The sequence below is a fragment of the Dysidea avara genome, chromosome 6 (assembly GCF_963678975.1).
Source record: "Dysidea avara chromosome 6, odDysAvar1.4, whole genome shotgun sequence".
Lineage (NCBI taxonomy): Eukaryota > Metazoa > Porifera > Demospongiae > Dictyoceratida > Dysideidae > Dysidea > Dysidea avara.
The window spans coordinates 39,500,379-39,512,229 of record NC_089277.1 but is presented as its reverse complement, the minus strand read 5'-3'; the positions used below and the strand labels follow the sequence as shown (position 1 = coordinate 39,512,229).

The following is an 11,851-nucleotide window of genomic DNA, read 5'->3' as shown; positions in this document are numbered from 1 at the left end:
TGATGGTTCTTACTGAAAAGAATTTACTGCGAACGTTCTTTTGGCATGAGGTTTAAAAAGTTTGAAGTCATGTCCCCTTGTGGCACTTGACAAATTCAGGTGGAAAAATAATCCAGTTTGAAGATTAACATTCCCTTGTAATTAGATAATACCATAATCATGTCAGCACGATGCCTTTGATATGACAATGTAGGAAGCTTGAGGGTAACCAGACGTTCATCATACTCTAAACTGGACAGATCCTGAACACATTTAGTGGCTCTTCTTTGTACTCTCTCCATCCTGTCACAATCTCCAATATAATTGGGTCCCCATACAGCATTAGCATATTCAAGGTGAGGTCTTACCAGAGCCTCAAACATCATTTATTAATTTATTTCATTACTAATAACGTAATTTAAACCGCATTTCATATTATCTTTAGTACTTGGTTGTATAATTAACACAGTTATGCGACAGCTACCATGATACATAGATGCTAGCTATATGATTAACTATATTATTATGTGACAAGATTTGTGAAAACTAAAGGTACCTTTTCCACACATTTTACACACTGGCAAACAATAATATGATGTACGTAGCACTTGACTCCTTATACTGATTAACTTGCTCTTAGTATCAAAATGCAGTCAGATACTGTAGCTACACTCATGGAAACTTTCAGGTAATTATATGCCATGATCAAAAAGTTATGAAGCTTCATTCAAAGTTCCAAAAATTGGTCAAATTATGTGTGTGAAAAAGGTACCTTTTTGCAAATCCGGTCACATATACTGAGTATATATTCTTGTGAATAGCTTCACTGGTGGTATATATAGTCTTTTTTGTCACCTAATCTTCAATACAGGTTTAGCATGTTATCCCACTAGGGAACTACTTCCATGTTAGCTAGGAGTTTGTTACTTGCCAAGCAGTTACATACAAAATTTTTGGCTCGTAGGAAAGGGACTGTAAGGTTCTGAAGGACCGCCGCCCCCTCTTGAAGAAAAGGTCCAAAAAACTACAATTTTGGTAAAAAGTGGGTCCACAATTTGTCCAAATTTCAGAACCAAAGTCCAAAATTTTAGTTTAAAAGTCCATAATGTCTGTATGACAGCAAAACATTCAATGAGCACATGGCGGATTTTACGTATCTATAAGTTCGGTTAGCAACTGAAATGCCAGCGTGTACATTAGCGTAAAAACCCTGTCGGGTGTTTGCTAATCAATAAATAAATAATAAATAAATAATGTCTATATCTATATAGCTATAACAGTAAAAACAAACTAGCTAGTGAAGGACACTATGAATGTCACTACTAATTTCTGCCACAATACTTCTCACAATAATCACTATGATATAAATTATTTGTGTAGTGAGGGTCATTACAAAAGAGTTGATCTCTACAAAAGTAGTAAACGTCACTAAATAGTGAATATTGTGGGTACTTTTGTGTGGGGGGGCATGCCCCCAGGCTCCTCTAGTTCCAGCATGCTTGTATTCGTGCATCACATAACCACACAAAAGGTCCACTTTTTCATCTAAGGAACCTGATAAACGTTATAGTTTTTAGCTACACTGAAAGCGCCGACTTGAATTTTTCTAGTCATGATCTCTGTGGCAGGTCAGGAAGCCAGAGAGAAAGCTAGTTTGATTCAGGAAACTGCAGTCAGTTGACGGATAACCGTGTGTAGGCATGCGAGTATTCTTAGGAATTCGTAGCTACCATGCAACAATTAACATGCATTGTTACATCATAATCATAATCACAACGCATGCAGTCACTATATATAGATGGGGGGCACGTAGCAGCTTCGAAGTAAAGAACAAACTGAACTGAGAGTGGTTGACATGTCTCAGATCAAATCTCAGATGGTCCAATTGTCCTTCCTCACTGAAAAAGAGGAGGAAGCGATTCTTTCCGTGATTCAAGAAGATCTCGAGCTTCAGAAGGAAGAAGAAAGGCGTATCAAGTAAGTGTTAGTCCATCTTGTAGCTACAGGAGGCAGTAGCTATCACATATACGTGCCTGCAGAAAACTACGTGATGATATAGCAATCCGCCTCACCCTGAAGTGCGGAAATTACGGAACGAGGACCGAGACCAGCGGGACATTCTGCGCTCACTGTGGAGCCTTGTTTGGGTGGATATTCGACTCTGGGAAGATGTGCCAGGCCTGTTCCCAATGGGTATGCAAACGTGACCGGATCCATTGCTCGGACAGTAATCTGTGGATTTGTAAGCTTTGCCACATGTAAGTCATCTAGTAACTATCTAGCTCAGTTACCGTACGTAACTATCTAGCTCAGTTACCGTACGTAACTATATAGTGTGCATGTACATGCTCATGTGGAAACCGAGGGGAGGAAGAAGGGAATGAGGCAATGCTTTCTCCAAAAAAAAAAAAAAAAAAAAAGGTCAACCATTTTAACAGCCTGAGTACAGTCAAATGCAGTAAAAAGTAGTCGTTCTATAAGGTTAGCTATAGCTATTCAGGGGCAGATGCAGGGAACACAATTGTGCCCGCAGCCAATGCCTTCATTATTAGGCAAATGGGGCCTCCTGCAGTCACCCAATGTTTTTCTATTCAGTGAGAAAAAACTTCATGAGCATTGGCAACAGTTTTGTTTTGATTTTCTTAATAGTATAGGAGTTAATATATAAGACAATTGCTCTAACCATTTGTGCAATATTTTACCAAAAAAAAAACTGGACCGGCAGGAGAAGTATGTAGCTATGTAGATTTTTCCCAGCTTGGCTATACTTAAGGTGTATATTTATAAGAAAACTGGTTGCCGAAGCTATATCCCTAATGTGAAAAAAGGGTGCAGCAGCGCTACCCCTTCATAAGGGCCATGGTGAAATAAAGCTACGAAATCAAAAGAGGTGCATGGCCAAGAAATGATGCATGCTAATGCCAATCATTTTTAATGATCTCATTGTGTAATCATTAAAAATAATTGGCATTGGTATCATTACTGCTTACTTTTGATTTTACAACTATTTTCATCTTGGTCTTTTTGGAGGGCTGTACCCTTTCTTCACAGCTTGACTCTTTTGGTATAGATATCACTTCTTTTTGTAATTGTAAACTCCAAAGCCAGCCTATGGATGTTCCTTTCAACTTTTTTTTTGTTTTCTTTACTACAGGAATTGCTGAACAAGAGAAACTAATATTACATAACTAAACCCTGTACAGGATGTTGTGTGTATCTGAACTCTCCATGGTGACTTGATTGTAGCTTATCACTGTACAGGGTGACTTGTAACATAGCTGAACTCGCTAGATACAGGGTGACTTGATTGTAGTTGATCTCTCTACAGAGTGACTTGTAACATAGCTGAAATTTCTACAGGCTGACATTTTTGTGGCTGCATGAACTCTCTACAGGGTGGCTTGTTTGTAGCTGACCTTTCTACAAGGTAACTTGTTTGTGGCTGAACTCTCTACAGAAAGAGTCAGTGGCATAACCACACCCACACTTAAGTCATGTTAACTGAAGACTTAGCCTGGATAACTGAAAGCTATATAAAACCTTAGAGGGCCAAGCCTGATTGTGGCAAGTTGACTTATGTGTACCTACACAGCTAAATTTTCATAATCTAATTGTGCAATTAAGCTAATGATCTAAACTATCTGTAATACTTACCATACAGTCAGTTATTGCTTGTCCTGTACTACAGTGCCAATGCTACACAAGCTTGAAATCACTCATAATTGAATCTAAACAGTCCAGTTACAGTCATAATCACATGAGTTATTAGTCATGTCAAAGTGTGGATCACCAAACTGTAGGCCATGCAGCATACCTTAGCTTCTTGATTACCAGAACAAGAGAAAGAAAAATTCCAGTGATGTGGCTAGCATTCAATGCATTGATTTGGCCGTGCCAACCAGCAGTATAGTGATAGCATGGCAGCTGCAGTTAGTCAGCTGGACTGCATGAAAGTGCTTTTGCTACATTCATTGCTTGTCCAATACCCATGAACATGGTGGTCACTGGGTCATGGTGGTCATTGTATTTCAACTTTCCTAAACGATCCATTCACTCTGTAACTCCTGTATACCATGTCAAATGAGCACTGACCTCTCTACAGGGTGAAACTGAACTCGCTAGGTCGACTTTTATGTAGCTAAAGATAAGCTGAAGTCTGTACATGCTAGTAACTGATTGGAGTTGTTGGTGACTTGATTGTAGCTGAACTCTCTACAGTGGCACTCATGTAGTTAGCTGAACTCTCTAGGGTGACTTGTTATGGAGCTGAACTCCCACTGAACTCTGGTGACTTGATCATAGCTGAATGCTCTAATAAAGTGATTCAATGCTCTAATAGACTGACTGCATGCAACTGCACTATTAATAACTCAATCGTGTGCTTGTTACGCCTAGTTAGCTTCAGTTTGTTTTCTGATTCCTTGTAAACCACTGAAAGGCCATTCTGAAATACTTAGTCTACTTATCTTCCTATTTTCAGCTCATTCTATTAACTAGTTTGCCTGGTAGGTGTGACAAGTAATACTTTTTATTACCTAAAGTCGATTGCATGTTTCTTACACATGGTTGGTGTTTCTCCGTGACTGTTTGCATGATTTCTTTCAAGTCACAAAAGTGAATTCAGTTCAAATTTGAAACAGTAGGTGTCCTATATACCCCGAGGAAACTTCCACAGCAATTTCTGTTTATGCACTATTGAGCTACATATACATGATTTCTTGGTTATCGTAAAATGCACACTTGCTCACACTGGCTGTACTTGGCCGCACGATATGCTATTGTGTGGCTTGATAAGTTTTACAGTTATATAACAGTAGGAGATTGACATTATTACTATAAGCAAAGTGAAGGATAAGTATTGTAAGCAACAGGCTTCTCAAGCTTATCTTCTGAGGATTACATCAACTTCTGCACTGTATGTGTGGTGTAATGATTGTCCAGGCAAAAACTACTGCCGCATGTATAGTATGTACGTATTGAGCTGGATCCTCAAAAACATTTAATAACTCATGGATGCAATTGCACACAATCTTGAAATTTGGCACACTTGTAGTACTGCTCGACCCTCTAAAAATATTTTCATTCAAATATCTGACATAATATTTACAGCCAATCAAAATTTTCACTATACATTTCCTATGGGAAAGCCATAAAATACAGTGTCTATTACAGCCCTTTCCCAAACTTGTAATGGAGCCAAACTGTAAATGTCTGTTGTTGACACCTTTTCTATCATCATTAATCATCTGGCTGACTGAAATGTTTACTCTCTTGAGAAAAATTCCACTTTTAATTTTTAGCTGTTTTTCAGGATCTAGCTCAACTTGTATATGCTATATAGTTCCTGTATAATTATGTATATACGTACCTACTACCTTGTAGCATCTACCAGTGTTATGATATAGCCTCTGATATAATAATTTATGGATACAATTTATAAGTATTTAGTGGTGAATTAATGCACATGTATATAATGTTTATATATGCTATGTATAGGGAGTTGTACATCAATGAAACAACGTTGAGTGTCTCCCTTGATCCTTCTAATGTGTTATGTGTGTCCTTCAATACAAGAGATGGTGAAGCAGAACAAGGATTTTACTACAAACAACAAAACTATCTACGACCAAAAGAAGAAATAGAACAGGACTACCATAACCAGGAAATGTTTCAACAAGCAACAGGTGAGGAAAGTGAAGAAGGAAAGGAAGATAATGGTGATGATGAAGATGAAGTAGAACAACTAAATCAACAAAATATTCACAAACAGAATAACCCCTCTGCAGTGTCTCTAGCATTGTCCAGCAATAATATTCAAGGAATATGTCAACAAATTTGGCAGGATAAACGAAAGGAGAAAGAAACAGAACAGACACAGCAACAACAAAGCAAAAAAGGGCAATGGAAAATTGAACAGAAAACCACAAGGAATGTAGTTTTCTCCAGTAATGTGGAACAGTTACAAGGTGTGTGTATGTGTGTCTATAGTGACTCCTTATATTCACAAGTTTTAATCTTCTCACGGGAACTTGTTAGTTTGCTTTATTTATGGTTGTTTGACCCACTCATACCGCATCAAAAGAAAGAATGGCACCCAACACAATACACATGAATGTGTGCCCAAACTGAAAGTGAAGTGGCCATTACACTTCATTTTCAGCTATGTTCAACCACAGCTTTACAATGAAGAACAGTATGAAAAGTGCCTCTGTCATCAATCCAGTTACTACAGAAAATATGATATTTCCCGTTATAAGGCTATACTCAAACTATATCCATTGTTTCCCATTTCATTGACACCAAAAGTGTATATGGTCGATTGGGTGGTTCATTACTATTGTAGGGTTCCAATGGATACAAATACATAAAATGAAGAAGGAGAAAACACCCTGGCCACCTGGCATGCAGACTCTTGTAGGCATTCTATATAATGTAAATCAGATAGCTGCAAGATTAAGGCTGCCCAGGATCTTCTTTCTGCAACTTTTCAGACAGCACACTGAATATAACATCTTTAAAGCTGTAGGAAAAGGTGTTCAGCACCTGTGCTGTAAAGCCTTAATATTTTTAAATCCATGACCCACACAACAGCATGGAGTGGCCAGAATGTATCAGCTACTGTAGTCAGCACTGGGAAACCATAATGTACTACTGTGAAGAAACACCTTTTACTGCCAGCAAAAACAGGTTGGACACAAAGGAAGAAAAAAGCTAGGGAAGTCCATGATGCATGCATTGTATGTATTGTGATATGCCTTAAAGGCACCAACGTGGCCTAAGTGACATCTAACAATGAAAATATCAAGCTTGTATTCTTAGCTGGTATTGAGTTACACTTGTCTTAAGGCATCAGTCAGCAGAAAGTTTCATTTTTTAGAATTTCAAAGTAACCTATTGAAAGCATTTCAGATTGCACTGAAAGTACCGTTGAACTTGGTTAGCCAAACCAATGCTGCCAAGGTGACATAAAGGTATTGTGAGGCTGGTTTGTGGTCAATGCCTCTTTGTAAGAAAGTACAAACCACCATGATCCCTAATACGGTCATATATATGCTTAGAAGTGCTGTTGTGTTTCCCTTAGAAAATCATTCTGTCCCAGTACCTCAAGATCATCGCTACCCTGTAACAACAGGTACACCTACACGATCACCCAAGAGATTGGCATTCAACGAAAAGTTGACATCTTTCTTACAACCAATCATTCCAGTAGCTACTGTGAGGGGTCTTAATCCTATCAACAACCTAGATGATGATGATGATGATGATGATGATAATGTATGTTTGCAGCTGTATGTCATATTATTATGTACAAGGGCATGCAGGGGCGGAGGAGACACCTTTATTAGGGGGGTGGGCTTGTCTAGGGGATGACATGTCTTAGTGTGCAAAGTACATTAACATGCGAAACATGCCGATCTAGAGGGGTCTGGGACATGCTACCCGGGAAAATTTGAAATTTAGACCCTCTGAGATTGAATTTGGGAGTGATTTTAGCAGTCACCATATTTGTTGTCTGTTGTATTAGAGTGACTGCTCTATTTGGGTATATCAGTCTTGATTCATGTAGAATCCAGTTGATTCACTGGAATTGCAGGTAGCTAAGCATTTGTATAATTAGTTATTTGGTGTAATACAATCAGCAAATTGCTCAATGACAGGTATAGATAATTGTAGGGGAGAAGCTAAGCCTCTCCATATTCTTTTTGACAGTCCCCTTGCCTCCCCTTCTCCACCTCCCCTGTCCTGATGGCATGGGTAGTTGGAAACTGTACTGTGTAGTGTAATGTGTATAGGTACCAATTCTTTAGATGTGACACACTGATTAACCTGCAGAGTAAAACTGAAGTCTAGAAACTGGAAATAGCAAACTAGATCACATGTTTAAGTCTCCTACACAGTATCATTTAGCTTTAGGAGATTATATATGTAAAACTGTCCTTTTCATTTAATCCAGTTATACTCTAGATGTAAACTGTTTGGCCCAATTTTCAAGTTACAGAATTCACTCATAACACAAAAATAATTGAATTCACCATTGAAACTAGACAATAATATTTACTGGGTCGGGGATTTTTATTCTGCATTCTTTTCAGCTACATGTTTATGACTCTCTGTATTCACAGGCTTTGAGCCTACTAACAGGTCACTAGTGGAATAGCATTCATAAGCTTACGCATAAAATATGTCATTATATAAACACTAAACAGGCTACACTTACTCAGTTACTAATATGTGATTTGAATCAGTGCTGTGGGTTGAATTACACTTAGCGTTTCTGGTGAAAAGAAATATTCTCTTTACAATGTATAAAACACAGCCGAGTAGTCATGTGGACCTCTAGTGAGATCTCATTGTTTCAGGGTGTTGTTGATGATGTAACAAGGAGTAGTCCTGAGGATGGTGATGAGACGAGTGATGATGATGATAATTATTGCACTTCCTGTCAACTTAAACCAATCCTGGTATGTCCTGGCAATGATGATGGAGAAGAAACTATTAATCTTATGTTTCCTAAAAAATCTGAAAAGAAAGCTTCATTTGAATTAGATGATGTTGATTTCAGAGCTTTAACTAAGCAAAATACAATGAGGAATCGTGTTAGTGTTACTTCATTGAAAAGCTCAGATGTAAGGATGTGGTATAAATGCATTAGGACATATAGTCAGACATATACTGTGTAGGACTCACATGACAAGTGTAAGCACACAGATAATTGTACACGTGAGAATGTCCACAGGGAAGAGGTGAAAATAAGTCATCTTTAGATTGGTTCTGATCATTTAGGTTCTCTAAAGAAACTGATAGAGAATTCTAGCTATAATTTGATGGTAGAGGAAAGGAAAAATTGTAAATGTTCGTCCTTTCTAGCACAAAGATAGTATATCCATGAGTACTTGTTGATGGAATAATAGTCTTAACAAGACCACGATAAATTTGTTACTGGTTTTTAAAGAAATTTATCCTGTGTTTGAAAGTAATGGCCACTTTAGATGTCCTGATATGCTAGTTGAATTAGTTAAGTCAAATGCATATAACAAAACCCTGTTGAATACATGTGTATGTATATATAGTGAAGCCAAGAGTTCATAATATAAGTAAGGGCTCCACTACTATATTATGAACTGTTGGTGAAACCTGTGTATTAGGGACCAACCAAAAGTGTCCTGATTATCAAGGTGTCCTGATTTTCCAGGTCAGTTTAGAATACTTTGGGACCATTAAGTGTTTAAATTGTGCAGGTGCCCTCATTTTCAAGTGTCCTGATTAACTTGTATGCATGTATGTATGTATGTACACACTGACCAATTGTAATACATCAACTTTGATACATTACCACAGAGCCATGATGATACCAGTCAGTCAACAGATAATGGACAGTTGAAGGTGTCACTACAGTTTAACATTACCAATGACAAAAAACAGAAGGGAGATCTTGTGGTCACTATTATCAGTGGTCATAATCTACTGCAAACTGAATTGACCTGTAACCTTGTAGTGAAATGGTGAGTAGTTTACTGACTAGTATACTGAGTAGTTTACTGACTAGTATAATAAGTAGTTTACTGACTAGTATACTGAGTAGTTTACTGACTAGTATACTGAGTAGTTTACTGACTAGTATATTGAGTAGTTTACTGACTAGTATACTGAGTAGTTTACTGACTAATATACTGAGTAGCTAACTGCCATTATACTAACTAATAACAGGACTAATACACAGTTACCTTCCTGTAGCCATCTTCTACCAGACTACAGAAAGAAGATCAAAACCAAAGTGTTGAAGGATAGCAGTGATCCAGAATGGAATGAACAATTTGTGTTTGACCACCTAAAGTTGGAAGACCTTCGTAAAAATAGAGTGATTGAGTTGACAGTGTGGAATTCATCAAAGAACACCAAACACTATGATTTCATTGGTGGTGTAAGGTTGGGACCACGTCCCCATCACAAAAAGCAGTTAAGTTACATGGACAGTTCAGAAAATGAGTTATCACATTGGATGAGTGTTGTCAATACCCCCGGTGAATGTGTGGAACAATTACACACACTGAGACACAACATGGATCCACTACACATGGGAGTGACATCACAACACTCCTTGAAGACTACTATTAAGACTACTTCTAGTGATGGATTAGATTCTGATAATAACAATGTGGTGGTACACAGCAGCAGACAAGTGGTAAGTTGTTGTTCCATATATTATGGGAACTATTGAAAAGTTGCAGCAACTAGTACAATTGTAACACCTGCCTAGATTTAAATGTAACTTGATTTTGGAAACCTACCTTTTAGGTACGTTAACAAGTTTTAAAATAACACCAGAAAATGTAATTTTAAGTCTGATTACCTGCCTTTCTGCCCAACAACATTTGCAAGACTTGAGGTCAAATGACACATCGAAAGCCACAATATATATAATTATACCTAACTCACATCTCAGATGTGCCTTTTGGAGTTCCAACAAGTGTCTGCCTTCTGCACCTCTTTTGTCCTCAGTTATGCTTCCTGTGGTCTTCTTAATGCAGTGAAACCATTTCGAGATATTAATTTTTCATATCAGCACTTCCTTGATGAGTGTATATAAAAGATGCTGCAAAATCATTTTAAGCACTTGTGCTGCTGTAAGAGGTATTAGACAGACCATGGAGGCGTTTGTATTAATATTGTGCTGTTTTTACAGGTTGATACACCAGTACACATTGGAGAAGTGAGAGTGATGTTACAATATGTATCTGAAACTAACAAGTCAAAGAAGGAGAAATGTAATGGTAGTTATCTCAAAGTTTGGATCAGACAGGCTAGTGGGTTAAAGACACGTTATGATAATGGATCATTTGTACTCTGGTTAGTAAGAATTGTGTGACAATTTTAAAGATAGACACAGATTGTACAGTACCACACATGCACATAACAGTCAAAGAACTGTTAGCAATGTAAGTGGAAGGGAAGTATTTATTTACCCCATGTGGTATCCGTTATTGAGTAACTGGAAATGATGTCACAAACATTGCATGCATACACACAATATTTCCCCTTAAAGTAGCCAGTACACACATAGCTATTATAGCTTACTTGTACTATCATTGAATCATTTCCCTTACAGTACTCTACTGCCTAAGGGAAAACATCAGAAGCTCAAGTCACCAGTTACTCATGATCAGAACGATGAGAATGTACTCTACAGTGCCAAGTTCCAATTTGACAAAGTGACAGATGTGGAGTTATCATATGATAGAGTACTGGAGATCACAATATGGGAACCACATCGTAAAACTAATGAATTTGTAGGCGGTATTAGACTTGGACCCAAGCCACAACCTGGTAATAAGAACAAGTGGATGGATTGTGTTGGGAGTGAAGTTAGCCAATGGGAGATGATGATGGCTCGTCCCAAGGAATGGATCGATGAATGGCATCCACTAAGATCATTGAATAAACCACAAAAAGTTTAAAATTACCTTCCCCAAGGAACATGTCTATTATTAATTACTCTATGATAATTTATTTTCGAAATCGAACTTATGTATCTATATAAATCTGCATGTTGTACATATGGCACTACTATAGATTACTGATCTAAATATTTGCTGGTGATCTAGGACTGATCATGAACAATTATTATGACACAACATATAAAGTAGCTATAGTGCATAAGGAACCATGCATGGACTGTGGGTTTTTATTTTACAAAATTAGATGTGTTTACAGTTAATATGAACGTCTGCAACACCTGGTTAAAATAGTCAAGTATCAGGGATCATTGTGGCATTCCCTACCAAACATTAATCAAAATACTTTAAAATTATACTAGAGTGCTTTCTTTAGATTTGAGGACTTTCACTGTATGTTTCCACCAGGAGTGACACAG

General features: G+C 37.6%; 1 protein-coding gene across 1 annotated transcript; it reads left to right on the top strand.

Annotated features, from left to right (window-relative positions):
- Window positions 1–1,777: 1,777 nt before the first annotated feature.
- On the top strand, window positions 1,778–11,599 carry LOC136258994 (synaptotagmin-like protein 4). Its single transcript, XM_066052399.1, has 9 exons — window positions 1,778–1,956; window positions 2,019–2,237; window positions 5,476–5,945; window positions 7,061–7,254; window positions 8,340–8,606; window positions 9,319–9,482; window positions 9,715–10,162; window positions 10,664–10,827; window positions 11,087–11,599. Exons 1-9 carry the CDS (start codon window positions 1,835–1,837, stop codon window positions 11,433–11,435), a joined length of 2,397 nt encoding a protein of 798 aa, XP_065908471.1. The 5' UTR covers window positions 1,778–1,834; the 3' UTR covers window positions 11,436–11,599.
- The last annotated feature ends 252 nt before the right edge of the window (window positions 11,600–11,851 follow it).

What these genes read in the sequence shown, in the direction of transcription:
- LOC136258994 (XM_066052399.1), top strand. Translation starts at nt 1,835, where the DNA reads ATGTCTCAGATCAAATCTCAGATGGTCCAATTGTCCTTCCTCACTGAA. An exon ending in GAAGAAGAAAGGCGTATCAA is followed by an intron (nt 1,957 to 2,018) that starts GTAAGTGTTAGT and finishes ACGTGCCTGCAG; the next exon opens with AAAACTACGTGATGATATAG. An exon ending in AATGGATCATTTGTACTCTG is followed by an intron (nt 10,828 to 11,086) that starts GTTAGTAAGAAT and finishes TTTCCCTTACAG; the next exon opens with TACTCTACTGCCTAAGGGAA.